The 24,036-nt window shown below is 40.4% G+C and overlaps 1 protein-coding gene across 3 annotated transcripts in view; it reads right to left on the reverse strand.

Moving 5' to 3' along the window:
* Window positions 1-24,036, reverse strand: part of RAPGEF4 (Rap guanine nucleotide exchange factor 4) — a 284,010-nt gene that overhangs the window by 216,765 nt on the left and 43,209 nt on the right. For 2 of the 3 annotated variants that reach the window (XM_077883031.1, XM_077883030.1), the window contains exons 2-4: window positions 19,299-19,441; window positions 15,910-15,998; window positions 1,152-1,298 (exon numbers count right to left, since the gene is read on the reverse strand). In XM_077883031.1, coding sequence (XP_077739157.1) covers window positions 1,152-1,298; window positions 15,910-15,998; window positions 19,299-19,441 — 379 coding nt within the window. Of the gene's footprint in view, window positions 1-1,151; window positions 1,299-15,909; window positions 15,999-19,298; window positions 19,442-24,036 lie in introns of those variants that run through there. The other variant, XM_077883032.1, reaches the window with a different exon arrangement.

Here is a 24,036-nt window from a genome sequence, read left to right on the forward strand (position 1 = left end):
ACAGGAAACCTTTCCACACATACCTCATGCAAACCTACGTTAGCTTTGCCTCCCTAAAACTAGCTTTTGTCTCTGAACTTTACAGAGCAGTTGGAGCTCTTTAATATTTTCTAAGAGGAACATTTCAAACAAGCAACCCCGCAATTTATTCACTACTGCCAAGAATAAAAGTAACAGGTTTCACCACCAAGGCCTTCCAAGGCTTTGCAGGACTTTTAAGGCAAAGCATCACTCATTCACCTGCAGGTTTGCTCTCTTAATGCATCTGTCATTTGTTTGGCTCTGGAGGAAACTATTTGATTACACAAAATTCTTTTTAGATCAAGTTTAAAATCTTAGCCACACCGGGACAAGTTGCAAAGCCTGCCAGCTCGATGGGTTGACACTTGGACATACTGAGCCAAGGACAAAGATAAGGAACAACCACAGGTTAAAATCAGAAGCTTGCAGAACTGAAAAGGAATGAGCGTAAAAGATGCAAGGCTTAGCCGGGCCTTTCTAAGTGCTCCACTTGCCATTACTGCATATAAGATGATTTATTCCCCCTACTTCTTGTAAATGAGTACAGTACCCTAAGGGGTACTGGTAAGCAGTGGTAAATGCAAAAGCCACCAGCACTGGTTGCATCCATCCACTGCTGTGCCACCTATGCATTTTGAAGTTGGCAAGTAACCAGACATCTTTATGTCCCTCATTTCCCATACCTTATTACTAGGCCCATCATTTTTAAAGCATTTAAATGAAGCAGATGTTAACCCCATTCATTCCACTTTACCAGGGAACATGTCAACGATGATTTTTAAAATGCAAAAGAAAATGTCAAAGTATTTTGTTCTCTGGTTAAGAATACATCTGTGGAATAGGAGGGAGGAAATACATAAAACACTCTATGGTCATTCAAGAAATAATTATAAGGTATGTCAAACTACAGAAAATTGAGCAAGCACTAAATTAAAAACAAAGGGGGGGGATGTCTTGTGTCAAAATGGCTTTTTCACTCACTCATTTCAAAAACAAGTTTTGAAAATTAAATTCCATCTACTGGCTCAGAACAGAACACATTAAGGCTTGACTGTAATGCCATTATCCATGTGGCAGTTCCCTTTCTTTTCTGCAACTACATTAATTGACAAAGAAGCCTTGGGGCTCACCTCCCATAGAGCCTTGAAGTCCTTCTGCTCGATGCGGAGCAGTTCACTGCTCTCTCTGGTAACGATGGTCGCATGGCGGGGTGTGTTGTCCAGAATGGACTCTCCAAAGGCCGTCCCAATTCCCAGAGTACAGATGGTCACTGCATCCTGAGAATCCCAAAACTTGGTCATTAGAAAATTAAACATTTAACCGATATGGGTGAGTTGTCTTTTCTTTGAATTTAAGTATACTTTATACTAAATAAAGCAGTTGATTTAATTGCACAGTTCAACCAGTTTTGATAATCTATACATCTGTCTCATCACCAACAAAATCAAGACATACAGCATTTCCTATCACCCCAAAATTCCCCTCGGTATTTCCCAGTCAAGACCCTTCCTTCTGAGGTAATGAGTATTCTGGTTTCTTTCACCGTAAAGGGTTTGGCTGGTTTCAAAACTTCATGTAAAAGGAGTCAGACAGTACGCCCTCTTTGGTGTCTGGCTTCTTTTGCTCAACACATCTGTAAGATTCATCCACATTGTTGCATGGATCAGTAATTTTTTTCTCCTTTTACTGACAAGTAATTTTCCATTGTGTTGATATGCTACAATTTGCTTATCTGTTGTCCTGTTGGTGAACATTTGGGCTGATCCCAGTTTAGAGATATTATGAATAAAGCTGCTAGCAGTAACCTTGTTCAAGTCTTTTTGTGGACAGGATTATCTTTTTAGAGGATAATTCACTGTTTTAAGAGAAAAGGGGGGAATCTTTTGAAAACAAAGAGGTTTTAGTGAGAGGATGCAGTTACAATATTTCAATAGGTAACGGGAAATTGGGATGCTGTGCTGTCAGCCTGCTTTGAAGAGATGAGGAAACCTGAGGGTCGAGGCACCTGATTAACATGGCCCTAGTTCACACAAACAGTAAGTAATGCAGTCAGACTCTAATCAGGGCTCTTGGACTGTCAATTCCAAGCTTTTTGTATTGTGCTGCCTCCTGCAGCCACAACAGAGTAAAAACATCTTCAGATAAAGTACAGTGTGGCTTGTTCATAAAATGCCATGAATCAATGATTTAAAAGTTTCTTGTGGTATACTAAGAAAGGTAATTTCCAATCTGCATGCAACATTGGTGATGATATTCACATTTAATCCTAACTAGTTTCAAATAATACAAATAACCCCTCCAAGTCACCTGGACATTAATTTTGCAGGGCATTATCAACTAAAGGAGATACACAAGGGTAGTCCTGAGTTAGAAAGCACAGTTTTCCTTTCATGCATCTAATACACGATAATAGGCAAATGTTATTAAGATCAAGTTAGTGACTCCGTAATCACATTACTAAGACAAATGCCCATAAGAATCCAGTTCCTTGAACCATAGCAAATTGCTTCTGCCCAGATATTACCATATAAAATTGTGTTCAGGAAAATAAAATCAATACTATCTCAGAAAAGAATGAAAGATTGGGAGGAAATGTAAGGAGAGCTTGCTAATAAATTTTCCAGAGAGGCAGCTGTAAACAAATTCAGTCAGAGAAGTCAGATATTTCCCCAGAACTGTACTATCAATATTCAGCGAGTCCGGTACCTCTGAGTAATTTTCAAATTCTAGTAAAAGCACAGAAGGGATTATGATAAATCACATACTTCCATAAATTCTCTAGAATATCAGGTTCCTTTGAAAATCCCACTTGCCTACTTTCTTATCTGGATCCTTCAGAAAGGATTCTTTTACCTAATTTGTACTTTCTAGTGTAAAATTCTATTTTAAAACTTGACAAGGATGGCCCATTAATGTTAGTCCTGCCACCGTCCACAGAGTTTAAATATCTAATGTTATCTGCAAAGTATAATGCAAAAGAACTAAGATGATCTGTTATTTGTGATCTAGTGGTAGATTTTTTTGTGGATTAAACTCTGTCCTCTCTCCCCTCTTATCTCTGACTATGTAGTTTGTCCCTGAAAGGTATACAAAGAAAGATGTAGGCTGTGAAAATCATATGAGCCTGGCTTTTTGCTAGTGACAGCTCTTGTGATGGACAAAAGATTGAAAGTATTCTTGGCTCTCCCCTGGAGAGTTTAACATTACCTGTGCATTACACATCTACATAGCTGCCAGTGCAGGTCACACGTCAGGACCTTTGCAAGGAGACACGCCCAGCCTCGGCCCTTTGATGGAGTGTCTCGGCTCATTTCCAGTATCCCTTGCTTTCCCACCAGAACTGAGTGTGGGAGCTGTCCTTCCCACATTTCCTCCTTCATACGTGATCCTCTTAAGTTTTTGTTTGCTTGTTTTTTTAAGATTTTCTTTATTTATTTGAGCCAGAGAGAGAGAGCACAGACAGGGGGAGGAACCAAGGGAGAGGAAGAAGCAGGCTCCCTCCTGAGCAGGGAACCTGATGTGGGACTTGATCCCAGGACCCTGAGATCATGACCTGAGCTGAAGGCAGACATTCAACCCACTGAGCCACCCAGCACCCAGGTGATCCTCTTAAGATGAAGGAGGAGGAATCACAAACACAAGATAGGATCTTGAAATTAGGACTGGAAACCCTCGCCTGAAAGGAGTATTACTTCTAGGTTCAAACTTAACTTTCTACAGACTCAGTATTTTTAGGACAAATGTACTAATCTAAAGATTTATCACTACCTTTATGGTCCATCAGTGCTATTTTTTTGAATCCCAGGCAGGGCGTTGTGATATGCTAAGAAGAGAATTACCAAAAAGAGAAATTTGCATTCCAGTGTTCTCTCTTTTAGCAGAACCAAGATAGGTTGCTCAGTATGTACACTGGAAAGCAGGATAAATTTGAGTCATTGTGGTGGAAGCACTCTTACTTTGATCCACCTAACATCTAACCAGGTCCCTATGGTCAGAATTCCAAGTCTGGACCCATGCACGTAGGTGTAACATACGCCTTTGCCTGGGGCCAAAGTGTCCATTTCTAAATGTAGTATTACTGTTTCTTTAAGGTTTACACATACTCTGGAGATCTGCTCATGTCTCCATACTTATTTAATAGAGACTATTCAAACTGTTTTATTTTCTGCTCATTCGCAGATGAATGTGCAGAAAGGCCACCTCAGGAAAATATTTACAGTGACACAGAAGCAGAAGAAACTGGTCAGCACCTACTCAGGGAATATAAAACATTAACAACAGCAAAGAAATGTTCCACTTTGTGATAAGATGGCAATTTAGGATTTTCCAAATATGAAATGTAGATTTAAAACCTTGGAGTACCTGGGTGGCTCAGTCAGTTAAGTGTCTGCCTTCGGTTCGGGTCATGATCCCAGGGTCCTGGGATCAAGCCCAGTGTCAGGCTCCTCGCTCCTCAGGAGAGTCTGCTTCTCCCTCTCCCTCTGCTGCTCCCTCTGCTTGTGCTCTCTCACTCTCAAGTAAATAAAATCTTTTAAAAAATTAAAAAGTAAAACCTTGAACGTCTTCAACACAGGAAGGTAAATTTAACAGATGCTGCTGGAGTCCTACCAGACTCCTTCCTCCCACTTTAGACTTCACCCCACCCCCAAAGTCATGGTAGCTTTATGGACAGTTGCCATATACACATGTGGCTTCCTTCCTCGGGTATTGGCATTGCCCCACCTGAGAACAGAGTACTGCGCAGTCAATGCCTGTAAGGGCCAACTTCCATGAAAGAGGCATGAGAGTAGGAAGATAAATACCCCAGCTTCCTAACCCTACATGGTTTCTTAGATGGTTGCCTGAAAAGAGTGAGCCCAGTTGAAATCCTCTTAACGTGCTTTATTGGCTGTCCTTCCTTCCTTGTCTCACTTGCCCACTTCCTTACAAGGCCTCCTGGGGTCATCTTCAAGAAAACCACTTGCAACTAAATCCTATCTCTAAGTCAGCTTCTAGGGAAACCCAAAACAAGAGAGTGGGCTAGCCAGACATGGCTGTGTGAATCCTAAATTGCACTGAGACCTTTGGGGAGGTGCTAGGCTGAACTTGCATTCTCAAAGGGACTTCTGTCATAGGGACAGACATCAGATTATCACTTAATTGCTTTGCAGCGGACACACAGTAAGTGTGATATCCATTGGGTTACCCATGGAAGGACTTCCTTGTGTTAGTAAAGCATGCTGGGTCTCTGTGGCCAGTTCTATTATATAAGAGGGTGATGGACACTTAAAAAGAGTGACTATGGCATGTCACTGACTTGTCATCTGCTTTCTTCCTCCCATCTGACACAACTCTCCCTTGCCTATCAGCCAACCTGATCCTCCTTCTCCTATCCTCTAAAACAATTACCCACTTACTCTTAACACTATATATCCTATGGCAAGTCAGCATGCATGTGGATCTCCATGTGTGTGAGTAGAGTACCATGTGCCCTGCACTGGGCCAGGTATCTTGACTGCGATGCCTTATTTATTCCTCACAACAGTTAAATGAGATAATGCATTTCAATTGTCTCACATACAGCCTGACTCCAAAGGAATGCATAATAAATTGTGGATATTCTTATTGATGGTAATATTAAAACAATCCTACAACATCATTGCTATTTCATAGGCTGAGGAAAATCAGGCCCCAGAGATATTCAGGAATTTGTCCAGGAGCGTGGCTTCAAAGTGGAAGAGTTAAGACTAGAACTAGTCAGTTTAACTACTTCTTCGTATACCTCTTCAATTATCATATAAAATTTAAGTACTGCTTGCTAAGACTCAGTAGGAAAATCGATCAAAGTAATATTTAAGCCCACACAGATTTTCGTTTTCTCCAGTCAATATATATAATTATTTATATTTATTTATCTCCATATATTAAGTCCAAGTCTCCAGGAAAAGAGAAAACAGCACCGCTCCCCCTCTGGCCTTCCAATTCCAATACTGGGGTCCACTTGACCCTCACCTAGTAGATCAAATCCATGCCAGACTGGGACACCAAACCTCCTTCTCATTAGAAGAAATGTAAACTATCATCGATTTTTCCCACTCTGATCCTGTGACCCAGTTCTAACAGAACAGGAGCTCTAACAGAGCTTCTGCCTCAGCTGGGGAAACTGAGTTTCTGTCTGCATCTCTTCCTTGGTAACCTGCCAGGTATCTTAATTCTTTTCAAAATGGCCAACCGCCTGGTTCTGACAACCCTCCCTGGGCCCCAGTGCCTCTCCAGCACCCTCCTGTGGCCAGGCCTGTTTCTCAGCACACCCAGTTGCCCATGTCCATTGCTGGGCCTGCTTCCTGACTCTCTGCCCGTCACGTTACCACTAGTTAGACCTACTCAACCCTTCACCCTACCAATCTGGGGCCCACGCAGCAACAACGTTTAGCTTCCTCCCATGTTCATGCCCTCTAGACAGCTCTGCCTCCCTCCACCATGAGTGGTCTCCAGTTCCCAGCTCTCCTCCTCTACCCAGCTAAGCACCAATTGAAATCACGAACATTATCTGGGTAAAGGATGTGTTTCAGTGGGATAGGCAGCGTCTCATTATCTCCATTCATACAAGTAGGTGTCAAGTAAGTTTACAAACATGCCAACAAAGCCACCCTGATGGAAGGCAGGGGATATTCAGCAAAGGATATACACCCAGAGGCAACCTGAGTCAGAACACTCCAGCCTTGGTGGGGGAAATCCCCTGGAGGCAGTGAGTGAGAAAAGCATAGCCTGTAGACCTAGATTCAAAATTCTTCTCTGCTAATTACTGATCTTATGGCTTTGGATAGAATGATCCCAGAAATTTCAATATCCTCATTTATGAAATGGGCACAATTTTTCTTACAAGATTATCAGTAGGACTCAATATAAATAAAATAATATATAGACAGGTTGCTGGCACACAGTAGATGCCCCATAAATAATGGAAAAGATTATTTCTGACTTAGTCCTATTTATATACATGTATAGGTTAACTACATTTTTAAAAAGCAAATTATATTTTTCTATTATCTAAAGAACAGAGAATCTCTAGATTCATTTTGTGTTAATCTTCAATTAACAGTGGTTCTTCAACACTTAAATTCCAAGTTTCTCTGTCTCCCAGTCTGGATGTCAAGTGGTTTGAATGATCTGCAAAAACACTTCAGCTCTCTAGGGGAGCTTGTATTCAAAGGAACTCTTCTGACTGAATCCTGCTGTAAATCAAAGAATCCTTTTGTGCTGCTACTAATCACCCCTTAATTTGTCTGCTTTGTACATCTGAATTATGATATACTAGGTGTTCTTAAAGCAGGCATTCTCATATGAAGCATTTTATTTGTCTGTTGCATTATAAACATTGCTACTCTATGAAAATAGGAATGGTGTTAAGAAAGCCAATGGCTATGTATCACTGATATCTGAGTTAATAAATAAGTGCCTTACAAATGTCTATACACATCTGCTGAAATTCAACTTATCCAAGTTACAATCTGGCAAAATTTGAAATAACTAACAATCAACAAAATAGGCATACGAATTCTCTGTGATAAATACATCAAGATTTTTTAACACTCCTGTAACTTCTAGGGATATCAGATTTTTTTAGTAAGCATATTTAAATCATTTCTATATTAACAGCTCAAGAAAAGTTAGCTGTCTCATAGCATATTTATTGTTTTGGCCACATGCTGGGTTTAACATCAAGGAACGAATTGGTCTTTTAAGTGTGTAGATCCTGAAACATAAATTCTTACAAAGTAAATATTTTGACAATTTTTATTTTAGGATTATAGGAAATACTTGCCATTAGGTTTGGTAGTGCTTGGGTTTATTTCATGAGTTTGAATTTAGTACTGGAATTTATTGAGTGCTCCAAGTCGTTTTAAAAAATTAAAATTTAATGTTACTTAATCTCTAAATTTCTCAATTGTATGTGCTGTCTAAAGAATTTATTGCCAAGCGCGAAGGCAAAATACTCCTAAGTCAAATGTTTTTTTGCTAACAGACAGCAAAGACAGGTTTGTTCCTTTCATAGCACTTCCCTGGAATCAGAGTATTAGACACAGCTTAACAAGATCAGACAAGCTGGCTGCAGGAAGTTTTGATGAGAATGGACTAGCATTATTAGCCTTCTGATAACTGAATCAGAGGCCAGCTTCATTTGAGCAGAGAGAGCCAGTTTGTCCTGCACTGTGGCTCAATCTTGCATCCACCCAAAGAATTACATGGCAACAAAACTAACTACAGTACATGGATGCCTCATGTAGGATGCTAAATAAACTCCTGATCGGTTCCTAACCAATAGCATGACCTGAGCAGACAAGTTGTAAGAGATTACAAACAACGACGACAGAGTTGGCAGCTTTCACGTTTCACGGGCTCATTAAATGTGTTCAGAAAATGTTCCCTAATGGCAGTTATGTTCTCTGTCTGAAAACAATGGGGTGAAATCAGAGTAAATGAGAGCACCCAGACAGGCTAAGACAGAATGACAGAGAGAGATAGAGAGAGCCACATGATAGACATACTTGTCCTTCAAATTTCATAACCAAAAATGCAACAACACTTAAAAACATTTTTGTAGAGACAAAGAGAAGGTAAATAAAAGCACATTTTATTTGGGGGGGAAGTACCAGTAAGAGACTGTTTTCCAAAACTGGACCAAAAATTGCCAGAGAATATCACAGAGGCAGATGAGAGGGTGGATAACATGCAAGTGCCAACAGCAGCCAGGATTCTCTGATCCCACGGAATGGTTGAACAATATTGATTGTTGAAGTCTTGCCATTCCAATACTGCGAACATTTCCTGCTTTCTCTATGCTAGCATTGCCCTCTTGTGATAAAATGGGAACACTGCAGGCATCACAACCAGCAGCACTCCACTCTTGGGGCAACAAATGTTTCCTTCTGGAATTAGTAAGATAAAGTACCAGAACCCCTGCTATATTGCAAGCTTTGCATTAAGTGGCTTATAGACATTAATTTATTTAAGGTAGGAATAATTATTTCCAGCTTATAGGTAATCTAACTTGCCTGAGGTCACACAGCTAAGAAATAGCAGAGAGGATTTCAAAAGAGGTTTAATTTTTTAATCACTGTTGCATTAGGTAAACACACTTTAAATAAGCATCTGTGTCAGAGATGTAGAAGTTTTAATGAACTGATACACCATCTTATTCTCTGTTTTGTAGCATGAACTTTGAGTCACTAAGTAGCCATGAGAAATTCTTTCACATGACTGGAAAAATACACTTTTTGGGTGCAAAGATTAATTATTAAGCCTTATATATTTCTAGGATTTAAATATTTGCCACCATGCCAAAAAAAAGCCATTCATTTATAAAATCTGCAGAGAAAAACAGGACCTTGTCTCTCCTTTTCTTTCTGAAACACACATACACACAGATGATTGCCTATTCATTGTTTTTAAGTTTACTACTTGTGTAAAACTTGTTCCAATGTTCACTTCTCACTCTAAATCCATTCAAATACCAACGAGAAAAGAGCACACCCATAGCATTATTCATTCTAGTGGGAACATAAACTCTCTTTTAGGCCATTAAGTTAAATAGGTACCCAAGACAGGCACACTCTTGAGCACAAGAGTTCAGCTGTGGGTGTCTGAAGGCGTTTGTGTCCTGGTTAGACTTAGGTAAGACTGTGTGTGGGGACAGGTATCAGTGGGAACTGGGAGGATTAATCCTTGATACGATTTGTGCTGCCAAGTGGAAATCTACATGAGCATGTGACCAGTTGGGATACTGTAGGTTAGTGGTGGGTTCTGGGGTAGGTCCCTTTGCCAAGAATTCTGAGTTTCAAGGGGTCAGACAAAGAATGGCCAAGGCAGGAAAAACACCTGGAAAGTGGAAGAGGTGCCTCTGACAATTACATAGGGGCATACGGTACAAGTGTTTGGGGAGTAGGTTTTGTTTGTAGAGTAGTAAGCAATATAATTTATAGGAAGATCTTTCCAAGGATAGCAGTCTCTAAAAGTTCATCAAAATAACAGGAACAGAATAGTCTATATATTTCCCAGAATTTTCAGTACAAACATAGTTTCAACATAGTTTTTGAAGTTTCCTTTCAAAGCAAAGGAAATGAAAGCAATGTAGCACCAGCTACTCAGGGAAGGCCTCTGAGAGGTAGGGCCCGTTATCTCTGTCTTCATGCAGAGACTTTTGTCTCTCCCCTCCAGTCCACGCTTGAAGCCTCCTCCGACTGGGGGGACTCACCCGAAGGGAAAATAGGGAAGCAGGACAGTGTTGCCTTGGGGCTCTGATGGAAAGGCCTGTGTGAGGAGAGAAGTCGCTTCTAATCAGCACTCAGTAGGATTTTATACCACTGTCGGATATGTCCTGAGTCAGGCACAGACCTGCAGGGTGAGACAGAATCATGCCTCCCCAGCTGGCAGACTTGTGGTTTCTAAAGTGACTGGGTGGGCCTGCTCCAGGCAAAACTTGGAGGTGAGCCACCCTTGCTCCCCGCAGTTCAACGGCTTTCTATCTCTATCCTCTCCTCTCAGGAAAGGGTCTGAAGTTTATGTTACCACTCAGTGGAGTGTTTATATTTTAATATTTTTCCCAAATGTGGAATCCACAGCTTTCTTGGTCCGAATCTTAGTTAGTTAGGTAGGCACGATCCAAGGGAGCAAAGAAGGATCTAGACACCACTACCACCCACAGACACTAGAGGCACTGGGGAGCAGGGGCCGTTTAAAGACCCTTTACAGACACCCAGGCAAATGGCCAAACATGCTGGCTAAAGGGAAGGATGTCAAGAGCAGGGCACTAGACTGGGTAAGGAAGTCTTGCTGATTTCCAGCTCTACGGGTTCCCACTGTGTCGTCTTCAGCAGACCACTCATTCACCTGGGACTTGAGCAAGATACAACACAGTTGGGTCTGTCTACTAGGGTGGCTCAAACAAAACAATGTAAGTGAAATGCTTTCTAAATGATGAGAGTTATTACTACTATGCTCGTAGCATGCCACCAATGAGATGTAAGTATGACCCTCAACCTAGAATTCAAAGAATTCAAGAATAATCTGACCAAGCTATCATAAAGAAGGCAAGCTCTGTTTTCTTAACCTAGTAAGCAAAAAGGTATAGGGGAATGATGAAAACAGAGAAAAAGTAGTATTATATTAAAACAGGCAGAAAGAGAATATGAATTTACGAGCCAAAATATTTATGCCTTTTGTATTCTTCAAATTTATGTGAAGTTATATCTTCCTATCTCCATATAAAAGAAATAGAGTGATTTTGCTCAGAAAAAAATTCCATCAAATCAAGAATGCCTAATAAGTGTATGACATAAAAATACTATATCAGAATCTATGAAGTGTTTTTTTTTCTTGTGTGCTCCTTACTTCAATTAGTGGCATCACCATCTACCTCTTCATTCAAATCAGGATCCTCACTTTCCTTCAGCCCTCATACATTCCATCAACACAAATGCTAATCCTGTCACCTCCACTTTGTACACAGTGCCTTAATCTCCCCCCCACCCCGCCTTATCATCCGTATGTATCTATCCCACCCTCTAACGCAGAAACCTTTTGAACGGATGGGCCATGCTCATTTAACTCATGATCTAAAAGGTGGAAGGAGGCCTCCGCATCCCAGCAGCAGCCCAACAGAGTGTGAGAAGTGGACCTTCCCCAACAGCATGTCTCATGTGGAGCAAACACCTGTAAGATGGGCCTGGAGGTGAGAGATGTGGAGCTCTGAGCTGGAATCAGGCCAGTGGTTGCAGGAGCTACAGGGGGAAAGCTTCTCCCCACATTCATTATTACTTCTGGTTAGCACCTGTACAACCATAATGGTCAAGAACTTGAGCCCCAGAATCATGGAGAACTGGCTCAGATACCTAATGGCTGTGTGACCTTTATTTAGCGTCTACCTGTAAGATGACACTAATAATAGCACCAAACCAGGAAGGGCCAATTGTAGTTGAGTAGCCAACAAAATAATGCTTGAGAAGTGCTTTTCACACAACTACCTGTAGTGGGTGCTCCATTACCATGGTCTATGTCCACCATTCTGGCTCAGCTAATACCCTACTGAGAATATCAGAGGGTATTTCTGAAACTCAGAGACAGGTTTGGGAATTTATCACTACCATCTTTGACTTCTGACTCTCAGATGAGAAGAAAGGCACACAGGTCAGGGAGAGACTTGAATGAAAATGGAGGGGCAGGCTAGCAACAAACAGCCCTACTCACTTTGAAAGATTTCACACTTCTGTGCGGTTACTTCTTTTCTCTTTCCTTAATTTGCTTTTAGTCTCTTTTAACTTTTCTTCTGTTTCTTCTACTACTGCCCTACTTCCCTTTTCTTTCTGTGTGAACAACAGGAAGAACATGAAATTTGGAGTATGTCAGACCTGAATTCAGATCTTCATTTGGCCATGCACATTTGTGTGGCCCGGGCAAAGTGACACCTCATGTCTCTGAGCCTTGTTTTCAAGCCCAGTTGTAAAATAGGACATGAATGCCTAGAAATGATACACACAGAACCCCTAACATGTAAGATACATGGAAGGCACTTAGCAAAGTTGCTGCTGGTCTCTGAATTCTTAGTTAGCAATTGTAGGTATTTCCTTGCTTTCCTCCTATGGCCCATTACCCAAGCCCATTTCACTACCCACTGGGGTACCTGATGGTTAATTTTATGTGTCAGCTTGGCTTAACTATGGTAACTAGTTGCTTAGTCAAACATTAGTCTACATTTTGCTGTAAACAATATCTTCAGATGTGTTTAACATGCACAATTGGTAGACTTCAACTGAAGCAGATTGTCCTCCATAATGTGGGTCAGTTTCATTCAATCACTTGAAGGATTTACTTAAAAGTAAGCATGTTTCCCTTGAGGTTTCCCAAAGAAGACAGAATTCTGCTTCCAGACTGCAATATGGGAAATCTGCCGGCATTTCCAGCTTTTAGATTCAAGACTGCAGCATCAACTTTTCCCTGATCTCCAGCCATCTGGCTTGCCATACAGATTTCAAACTTACCAACCTCCACAGTCACATGAGCCAATTCCTTAAAATAAATACCTATCTAGCTAGCTAGCTAGCTATCTGCCCATCTTCTATTTGTTCTATTTCTCTGGAGAATTCTGACTCATAGACAATAGTATTCTGATTGGCTAACTCATCACCCTGATTTGGCCACATCCCCAGTGGGCAGAGATCCAGAGCCCATTACAAGGCCAGCACAGGTAGAAATGGCTTTTTTATTTCTCCCTGTCAAGCAACTTGCCATGGGAGGAGATCCAGCCATCTTGGTCATTCTTTTTAGCTTCCTCCTCCCATGTTGCTGCAACCATATCCTTCAAGTGACCAGCTCTGACTTCTCTCTGGAAGGTTGGAGGATATAGAAGTCAATGAGCTTTCTCTTGCATGCATCTCAATGATATAAATGATATATCCAGAAAACCCTGGCTAGACAATACAGGGGGAAGTACACAGAGAAGGCAGTAAGCCAGCTTTGGTATAAAGCTAGAATTCCCAATAACTTAAGAGAAGACCAAGACCAAGCCCAGCTTAGGAAAGTTCTCAGCATAGGTCTGAGGTCAAAACCACAGCTGACATTAAAAGCTTGTTAAGATTTTAAAAATCCCACAGCTAACAACAGAGTATTACTCAGCTGTTCTTTGCTAGGACCCCATGGTGAGAGAGAATTAGTCCAGGGCAATATTCCAGGAGCACCTGGACAAATCCTATTTTAATACCATCAAAATCTCATGTCAGCTTTGAACATTTGATGTGTCGGCGCATCTATGTTGATGTTATTTCTCATCCCTTAGGTACATCTGCTCTGCCTTTCTTCTTTTCTTCCTCCCCGTGCTCTCTTTCCCTTCTCACCTTTCTCCTCCTTAATTCTCATTTCCTCCCCTTTTCTCTCTTTCCTCACCTTCTCTTTTCAGTTCCTCTCTTCTCTCTATCATCACCCATCCAGGACCACCCAGAGGATTGAGGAGAATCATCCTCTACTAGGCCCTGTCTCCTCTACACCTCCACACAGGTGACCTGGTCACGGTAAGCATCAGGAATAGTTCTGAGCAAGGAGCCTGAGGGTTCCCACCGGGACAGCAAGCAGTCTGCGGTGGAAGGTGTGCAGAGATAAGAGACATGGGGAAATGGGAAAAGATGACAAATAGCAGAGAGAGGGAAGTTGCAGGAGTCATCACATTTCTTTTCAGTCAAAAGCACAGAGCCGGGCCTCAGAGCCTATGTTCAGGTGACTGACTTCTTGGGTTTGAGTCCTGTTTCCCCTAATTTCTAGATATGTTACTTGGGGCAAATTATTTAACGAGTCAGGGCCTCACTTCCTCCTCTGTAAAACAAGAACAGTAATATGACCTACTCTGTAGGGTTGTTGTGAGGGATAAAGGAGTAAATAAATACCTATTAGGTGCTTAGAACACTGCCCTGCACATGACAGATATCCAAGAACACTAGCTGTTCTCAGTTCCATTGAGTAACTGAGGCATCTTACAAGAATAAAAATCACCTCTCACATTGGCCTTCTGAACTCTGGAGAAAACTGGCTCTGTGAGAGAGGGGAAGAGGGATAGTCCCAACAAGTTGAAAGGCACAAGTTCCAGGCCGTTTTCAATGGAACTTTCTATGCAGTGATGCACAGAAAAAGTATCTAAGGGTTAAGCAGGACTTGGGCACTGGCCTGAGACTCTAACCATCCATAACAATGGGAATAACACTGGCAACCATATTCTAAACTCCAAATGCCCATTTACCAACATTATCTTTGGGATACTTTTCCATTTTTAGATGGTTAACTGCCCATAACTCCAATATACACACATGTTCCTACAAAATTTAAATCCCAAATTTAGTGCATCATAAATGTTTCTCACATTTGAAGTGTGTTACATATGAAAATGGCTCAGAAGCACTGTCTTAAACATGGTATTTGGCTGCAGGCTATTTGTCCCTTTAACTGATTTATAAATTTATTTTTTATAATTATTTTTATTTTATAATTATCCAATTCCCTTCCCGTAGTTTTTATATGAATGCTGAATACGCAGATAGAAAACTTGGGCCATTTTCAACTGAGGCTTGAAGGTGGCATTTAGAGATTTAAGGTTCTTGGCTCCGAAGTGAAAGTTCTGTACATTTGGGCCCCATGGAAAAAGGATGAGCAAAGGTCACTGCAGATGTGAAAGGATTGTCTGAGTTCAATTTTAAATATTCATAAACACTGTGGGGGTAGGAGGAAGGAGACAAAATCAGTGTTATCTACTAGGATGCTAAGCTTCTCAGAGGTCATTAATGAAGATCAAGCAAGCAAGTTCCACACTTTGGAAAAAAAATATCTTATTGGTTCTTCCACATTTGAGAAGATAAGGCAGAGAAACAGTGAGAGATTTATAGGGAGACTGCATCAACCTCATTTCCCCTGCATCACTGCAGTGCCTCCAAGGCTGATAAGGATATCACTTCCAGGACAAAGGAAAGTAAGGATACCAGACGGAAGAAGAATCTGAGGAAAAACCTAGAAAAACTTGATTGTCCCCTTTGCTTACATTTCAATTTATATGACAGCAATTTATCACATTGCAATTGAATCATTTGCATTTCCAATAGATACCAAGCTCCCAGAAGACAAGCATTGGGTTCCTGCACCTCATGTTCCAACACCTGTCACCATACTCAAACCATGGAAGATATGCAGTATGTATGTTTGTTGGGTGACTTAACAGAAGAATTCAACAAACCCTTGTCAAACTCCTTCCTATGGAAAAGAGGGAAGGAGTTTGAAAATGTAACTTTGATGGCATAAAAGATATAGGCCTCATGTGTCTTTAAAAATAATAATAATAAATCCTACTTAAAGAAAAAAAAGAATAAAGTATCTCACCTGGTGACTGCTGGTCTCAGACACTTTAACATCCAAAGACCCTGCCAGGACAGCATACCAGTTTGTTCCAATATCACCCTGGCGAAATACTGCAAAAGAAACAGTAAGGTAAATATACCAAATGTAAGTTGGTTTTACCGTATGACCACTGATCATTATAAGCTTGACCTGGATCTAGCAAAGCTCATCACCCTTCCTCTATCTGTTCTCATAAAAGCATGACATATTTCTCTTCTCCTCATCTGTCCACAGAGCTGTATCCTATTTATTCTTTGAAGTGGAACTCTACTAAAAGGAACTCTTGGGGCACCTGAGTGGCTCAGTCAGTTGAGTGTCTGCCTTTGGCTCAGATCATGATCCTGGAGTATTGGGATCAAGTCCCATGTCAGGCTTCCTGTTCAGCAGGGAGTCTGCTTCTACTTCTCCCTCTGCTCCTCCCTGTTTGTGTTCTCTCATGCGCGCTCACTCCCTCTCTCAAATAAGTAAATTTTTAAAAATAAATAAGTAAATAAAGGAAACTCTTATATTTAAAGAGTAGTATTAAGGGATGATAATCCTAAATGCTATAAGATCCTTTGAATTTAAGAAGAATTCATTGATGTTTTATGTAATTTATCTTAAATACATTTCATGGTATTGTGATTCTTGGAAAATTATTACTCTAGATGGGGTACATATTAACAAGGTTAGTTGATTCAACAAAATACTAGTCTACAACCCCAGTTTCCTAAATCTACTTATATTAAAAGCAATGTATTTTTAGAATATGTCTCCTTTAAGCTAAACAGCAAATGAGTAAGAAAAATAAAATCTGCCTTCAAAATTTTAACTACCACTATCACTGCTTGTTTTCTTATATGTTTTGTAAATTCACTGCTTTTAGGCATTAGGCATTATCTACTTTTTGGAAATGACTCTCATTAGAAATTTCTGAACCTGATTTTGCTTTACTTTTGTACTCAGAGAGAAAACATTTAGATATTTAGATAGAACTTTAGTTCTCATATCCTCACATTAAGACCAATAATTTCGAAAATCATTCTGAAACACTGTTTCAAAAATCTCATACAAATCCAACTATCCTTTTAAATATTCTGGCTGAATAACTAGATTGAATGATCTGTTATTTTAAAATTCTTTTCACAATTAGAGTCAGAGATCAAGTGACTCAATTTAAATCACATGACAACTCAGTGGGACAGCTGAATTCTGGCAGGGCCAGTGCTCCTTGCATAAGAGTAAGCTCCTAGGAGCCATGATAATGATGACAAGCTGTTCTAAACTCCCAAGACATGCTGTGGAAAGATAAGAACAACAATGGCATCCTAGACAAGTGCAGTAATAAGCTTAAGATGAGAGACTGATGAGTTCATAGCCGGCCTTTCCAGTAACTCTGCTATTCCTAGCCTTTGTAAGTGATTTAGTTTGGCGTTATCATGAACTGCTTGGCCCCAAAAGACATTACCACTTGCCAATCAATTTTACATTACAAAATGAATCATGGAAGATTCATTTTGAAAATGGCCTTAGGAAACAGAAAATAGAGTCTCATCCCCAAATAATAAAGTTTCTGATTAAAAAAAAAAAAATAATAATAATAATAATAATAATAAAGGTTCTGATTATCAGTAAAAAATAAATGCCACTTTGAAAACAGTATGTATCAATAATTTTTTAAATATAAGCATGACCAAGTTTGTGTGTAGACATGTGGGAAGACATCTTGAAGGATACAAAATGTTAATAGCAATTTCTGAGTTTGGGGATTGTGATTTTTACTTTTGCTTGTCTTCCAAATTTTCTACAATAATGTTTGACAGTGTTGGTCTCCCACTCAGAATCATGCCCTTCTCTCCTCTTATCTAAGTTTACACAGATTTTATACAAGTTTCCATCCTCCTCCACAGGACTAAGAGCTCAGAGCATCGAGTTTCTTGCTTGATGTGAGATCCAGTAAAGCAATCATGATTGGTCCAAACCAATTTCAGTCAACCCATTATCTTTGACAGTGACTGGTTTTAATGTGGGTATATGATGTAATTCTGGCCAATGAAACAGAAGTCTACTGGAGGTCTTATGAAAACAGACACAAAAAGAAATAGTCCTACAGCAGGATATCTTTGTATTGTCATGTGATGGGCAAAATATGCCAAAGAGGCATGTTGATTATTTTGAATCAAAGTTATTTGGGAAACAGTCAGTGCAAGGACACTCTGACTCTCCTCTCTGTCCCCTGGAAAGCAGGAAATAAGTCTCCCATGTGAAAGGAACCCTTCGTATATCAGGAGTTACACATTATTACCAAATATACAGAATTCAGGGCCAAGAAGGCTATATAAATAAACTCTGCTTAGTTTCTTCACTAATTAGTATCCAAGTATAAGTTTCTTTGTGTTGTTGTTTTTCCACAAACTTACTGTTTCTTTATCTAAAAAGCATCTAAACAGCTTGCTTTGGTCACATCTTAGATCCCATATCTACGAGGCCACCATATCTATGAAATTTAATATAATTTTTGATCCCATTAAAGTGTTTTATGTCAATTTATTAGCCCAGCCAAAAGAACCACAAGGGGTAGGGAGGATTTTTCCCCTCCCAACACATGTGATGCCTCTAATTGCTATAGCTGTCTTTGAATCACTTGGGTCAAGTCTGAGAATAAAAGTCAACACCTGAGGATTCAAAGCAAAACATATACAAAAACAAAAACAAAATGGGAGAGAGATGTGACCTTAGTAATGTCTTCAAGTCATTTAATTAACTAACTCTGAACCCATCCTATCTCAAGACTTCTTGAATATGTGTAATTGATTTTTCCCTCCTTGTAGGAATAATTGATATTTAACCCCACTGGATGGAACTTCCTGTTACTGCATCATAAAAGTGTCCCAACAGATGGAAAAGCATTAATTTTTAATGAGAAAATACTTTTTTTTTTAATGCAGCTGTCATCTTCTTGTTTTCTTTCCCTGCCCCTTATTCACACCTGAAATAGATTGATACCACTCAGGTTGATTCAAACATTACTATTAACATTCATTAAGAGTCCTTTTATCTTTATTTAAATTCTTACTGACTCACATATTTCTTGGGGTAAAGAAAATAACTATGTTTCTAAGGATTTAGCTGAATCCTTCCAGCTCCATCTTGCAGGCTACCCTGGAAGAACATTTATATGCTGTGAACAAAGTTAAGGAAATGCTTACGTGGAACCAAGTAAACAAAGTAAAGAGAGTAAAAATCAGGTTATTAGCCCCTAACCTAATGCCTTTGGTTGAAGCTCAAATATTTGGCAAATAAATACTCCATGTACTATCTATCCCCATTGGATAACTACAAATGATCACAACCCATACATGAAAATACACCACTGAAGTTGCATTTCTTACATGTTATTCCTTTTTCCAGACTCTCATAATAACCACATAAACAAATCTGATGAAGGAGATTTGGGTGAAATTTCTCAAAAGCTTTAACTTCTTTCAGCCTCGTAAAGATTATATCCACATCTTCACTGGATCGTTCCAATGGTCTAAAAAGGGGAGAAAAGGCATAAAAAAAGCTGTATCAATAAGGATTTACTTCAGTCAACATGCATTATATTAATCATATTCAAATTTATGCAACTACCCCAATTGCAAGTATTTCACTGCAAACATTTATACACCTATCCCCATCACAGGTATTTCCAGGTTTTTGTCAACCAGTTACCTTAAGTCACAACTATTGCAGATGGAGTGATACTCTGATTTATAGTAAGGAATGCATATTTAGTCCCTATCCACTATTCCTGACACACAACTCTTAAAACTCGTGATTTCCTATATAAAGGCCATAGGAGCATCTTTTATTATAATAGTTGATCTTTTGTCCTTAGTTCCTAAAGTGTTTCAGAGACATAAAGGTAAAATGGGTGTCTTGCTATTCATAACAAGACCTTCTCTTTACAACTGCATTTATGTTACTAAGGTAACTTTTGGAAAACCCCTAGGTAACCTAAGGATGGAGGCTGGTTGCCAAGGGAACCATCAATGTGATTAGATGGTTGGAACTTTCAGCCCCACTTCCTAACCTCTGGGGAGGAGTCTGGAGATTGAGTCAATCACTGAAGGCTGGGGATCCCTGGGTGGCTCAGCGGTTTGGCACCTGCCTTTGGCCCAGGGCGTGATCCTGGAGACCCAGAATTGAGTCCCGCATAGGGCTCCCGGCATGGAGCCTGCTTCTCCCTTTGCCTGTGTCTCTGCCTCTCTCTATCTGTGTCTATCATAAATAAATAAATCTTTAAAAAAAAAAATCACTGAAGGCTCATGATCTAATCAGCCATGCCTACATTATGAAGCCTCCATAAAAATCCCTCAACTATGAGACTCAGAGAACTTCCAGGTTGGTGAACATGTGAAGATAGGGGAAGCATGGCATGCTCAGAAAGAGCATGGAAGCTCTGTGCTCCTTCTCATACCTTAAAATATGCATCTCTTCTGTTTGGCTGTTTGTAAATTATGTCTTTTTATTTAAAAAAAAAATCTAGTAAGTAAACAGTTTTCTTAGGTTCTGTGAGCTTCTCTAGCAAATTAATCAAACCTGAGGAGGAAGTGGTACGAACCTTTCCGATTTACAGCCCGATATATACTGGTCAAAAGCTCAGGTGATATCCTGAATTTGTGACTGGCACCTGAAGAGTGTATGATGGAGAGTTTTGTGGGAATGAGCCCATAACTTGTGGGGTCCAATCCTATCTCTAGGTACATAGTGTCAAAATTGAATTGAATTGAGTTGAAGTGTAGGAGACCCAGCCAGTGCCTCAGAATTGCTTGCTGCGGAAAACCCACAGGTCACTGTCAGAAGTGTTGGGTTTCCACAGGAATGGAGAGAATGAAGGAAACACAGGAGGAGTTTTCCCTTTGCAGATGGCTAAAGCAGGAATCAGCCTCCAAGTCGTGAGTTCACGCACAGCTCAAGCTTTTGGGTATTGCTTAATCCTTTACAAGCACTAGAATGTGATAAGAGATATGAAAATAATGGCGAAAGCACAAAGATAAATAAGAACTGATACTGAGCCTCAGTGTAGGCGATACTATAGGGAATGGTGGGAAGTAGAGAGAACTGTAAAGATGGGACTATACAAGGAACAGACCTTCTTTGGCTGTTTTCCTATTACTGATTTTCTGTGCAAACATGGGCCCAGATGTTATCATATCTTCCAGTTGTTCAAGGAAAAATATCTAGATCTTTATTCACATTCCTTAAACATCGTGTTGTTCACACAAATGACATCTACAGTCTAGATCCAACCTGTTACCCACCGTTTTGGATTCTCTGGATTAAGATGATCCAAAGAACCAAACAAATATGGGATAGTTTTGCAGATAATATAAACCGTTTCTTTTCTTTCCTTTGCTCAGTGTCCAAGTCTATTCCTTTAATATGCTTTGCAGGATCATATGATATTCCTTCATAGATATTTTACAGGACACAGAGACTATCCAGCCTCATGGGTGCTCAGGAACCTTCTGGGAATCAGAAGAAATGAGCTAGTCAAGGATGTGACTGAGACCAGTAATTCTCACTAAATACCCGTGTGCTTCCCTGAATTTACCATCTTCCCTTGCAGTTATGTTGGAACCATGCTGTGGCTAGTGGACTGTAAACAAAACCAGCATATATCACTTCTAAGATGAGACTGTTAAGAGCTATTGGATGTCTTCTGTCTCTCTTTTCCTCAGCTACAACTTTGCAGTGCTATGGGTTGAATTGTGTCTCAAAGCAGATCTTTTTTTTTTTTTTTTTTGCTTTCCCTATTTTTTAATATAAATTTATTTTTTATTGGTGTTCAATTTGCCAACATATAGAGTAACACCCAGTGCTCATTCCATCAAGTGCCCCCCTCAGTGCCCATCACCCAGTCACCCCCTCCCCCTGCCTACCTCCCCTTCCACCACCCCTAGTTCGTTTCCCAGAGTTAGGAGTCTCTCATGTCCTATCTTCCTTTCTGATATCTCCCACTCATTTTTTTCTCTGGAAAGAAGATCTTTACAGATATAATCAATTTAATATGAGGTCACACTGATTAGGGTGGATACTAAGTAAGGACTGGTATTCTTACAAAAAGAAGGAAATTGAGACACAGAGACACAGGGAAGATGGCTGTGTAAAGGTAGAGGCAGAGATTAAAGGGATGCATCTATAAGTCAAGGAACCCCAAGGACTGATGGCAACTACCAGAATTTAGAAGGAAGCAAGGAAGTAAGGGTCTTCCTCTAGAGCCTTTAGAACATAGCCTTGCTGACACATTGATTTTGGATTTCCAGTCTCCAAAATGGTGAGAGAATACATTTCTGATTTTTAAACACACCCAGCTTATGGTACCTTGTTTGAGAGTCCTAGGAAACTAATACAGAAGGCATGTATTTCAGATGCTAATGCCATAGGATGGAGACTGTGCAAGTGACAAAACTCCACTGCATGAAGCCACTGAGATTTGGGGTGTGTGTATGCGTGTGTGTGTGTGTGTGTGTGTGTGTGTATGTGTGTGTGATAGGGTGGAGGATTGTTATCACAGCATCACTTAGCATCACTTAGGCTAAGAGATCCAGAGAGGTCAGGACTGGATGTGCCAGAGTCCCAAGGAACTTGGGACACTGTAGGAGGAGGAGAGATCCCACCATGAGAGAAGACCATTTCTGGAGAACATGAACAGATGACCTGTCACTAAAGGGAAGACTCAAATTCATCAAAGCTTACTACACAGGCTTTTCACCTGCCCCCATCACACTTTCAGGCCCAAGAAAACTAGACTCAAAGAGTATGCCCATAACTTTGGCTAGCCTCCCAATAACCTCAACTGAAAGGGCTTGGACCCTGTTTCTCGAAAGGAGGAGGGAAAATCCTGATGCATCAGTGTCTAGTTTATGAGTTTGCAGGCTTTACCAGGGAAGAAATAGCACATCAGGACCAGTGCCTCTTTCTACCTATTAGCCCTCTGTTATGGCTTTATCAATTCCCTATCAGAAGGTATGTTCCCAAAGTGAAGGGGCTTTGAAACAGCAGCTTGAACTTCAGCAGTTAATCAAGGGGTACAAAGGACTTTCAGCGAGTGTCTTTGTGTGCCCAGTGAGAATGCATTTCACAGGCAGTGAGGGTACCAGCAAGCAGCAGAGGCTCCCCCTGGTAAGGAGTCATGCCAGCAGGGGCACACTTCATGGGAAGCAGTGTTGGCACCAGCAGGGAGCCATACCCAGCCACAGCAAGCAGCCGTGTGAACTCCACGGGCTGCTGCCACAGCAGCGCAGGCACTAGCCTGCAGGCCCAAAGCAATGGCAGTATTTAAACGACCACGGAAGGAATCACAAGAACCAGGTGAGCTAGAAATTGACTGGGCACTGATACAGTGGATTCTACTTAGTTATATAGGAAAAAAGATGAGTGGAGGCTAGAATCCATCTTCCGTTAAGAAGGAAAATAGCATCCCATTTTGTGCATCCTCCCTAGAGTGTGTCCCATTTCAGGAAGGCAGACCAGAACAGCTTAAACACATTTTTGGCCCCACATCCTCCAGAAGAAATAGAAAGCAGCAGAAGAAAAACTCATGTGCTTCCACATAGTTCAAAACGAGCACAAAAGAAAGAACTTCAGGATTTGTAACCAGATCGTGTAAGGCCAAGTGACCAAAGACATCTGAAAAGACAAACTTAATTTGAGATAACCAGGACAACTTTAAAACCTCTCTTGCAAAAAAAAAAAAAACAAAAAAAAAAACAAAAAACAAAAAACAAAACACAAAACACAAAAACAAAAACCCTCCTGCTGATATTTTTTTCTTTTTTTTGAAAGATTTTATTTATTTATTCATGAGAGACACACACAGAGAGAGAGAGGCAGAGACACAGGCAGAGCTAGAAGCAGGCTCCATGCAGGGAGCCTAACATAGGACTCGATCCTGGACCTCAGGATCATGACCTGAGCCAAAGGCAAATGCTCAATCGCTGAGCCACCCAGGCGACCCCTGATATTTCTTTAGGCATTCCCAAATTAGTCCTCCCACTGTTTAAACGTTAAAGCCACAGAAACAATGAAAAGCAATGGTTTATCTGTTGTGGCTTTTACCAGGTACTTCCTGGAATGCAGAAA

This window comes from Canis aureus, chromosome 34, assembly GCF_053574225.1.
Source record: "Canis aureus isolate CA01 chromosome 34, VMU_Caureus_v.1.0, whole genome shotgun sequence".
Classification (NCBI taxonomy): domain Eukaryota; kingdom Metazoa; phylum Chordata; class Mammalia; order Carnivora; family Canidae; genus Canis; species Canis aureus.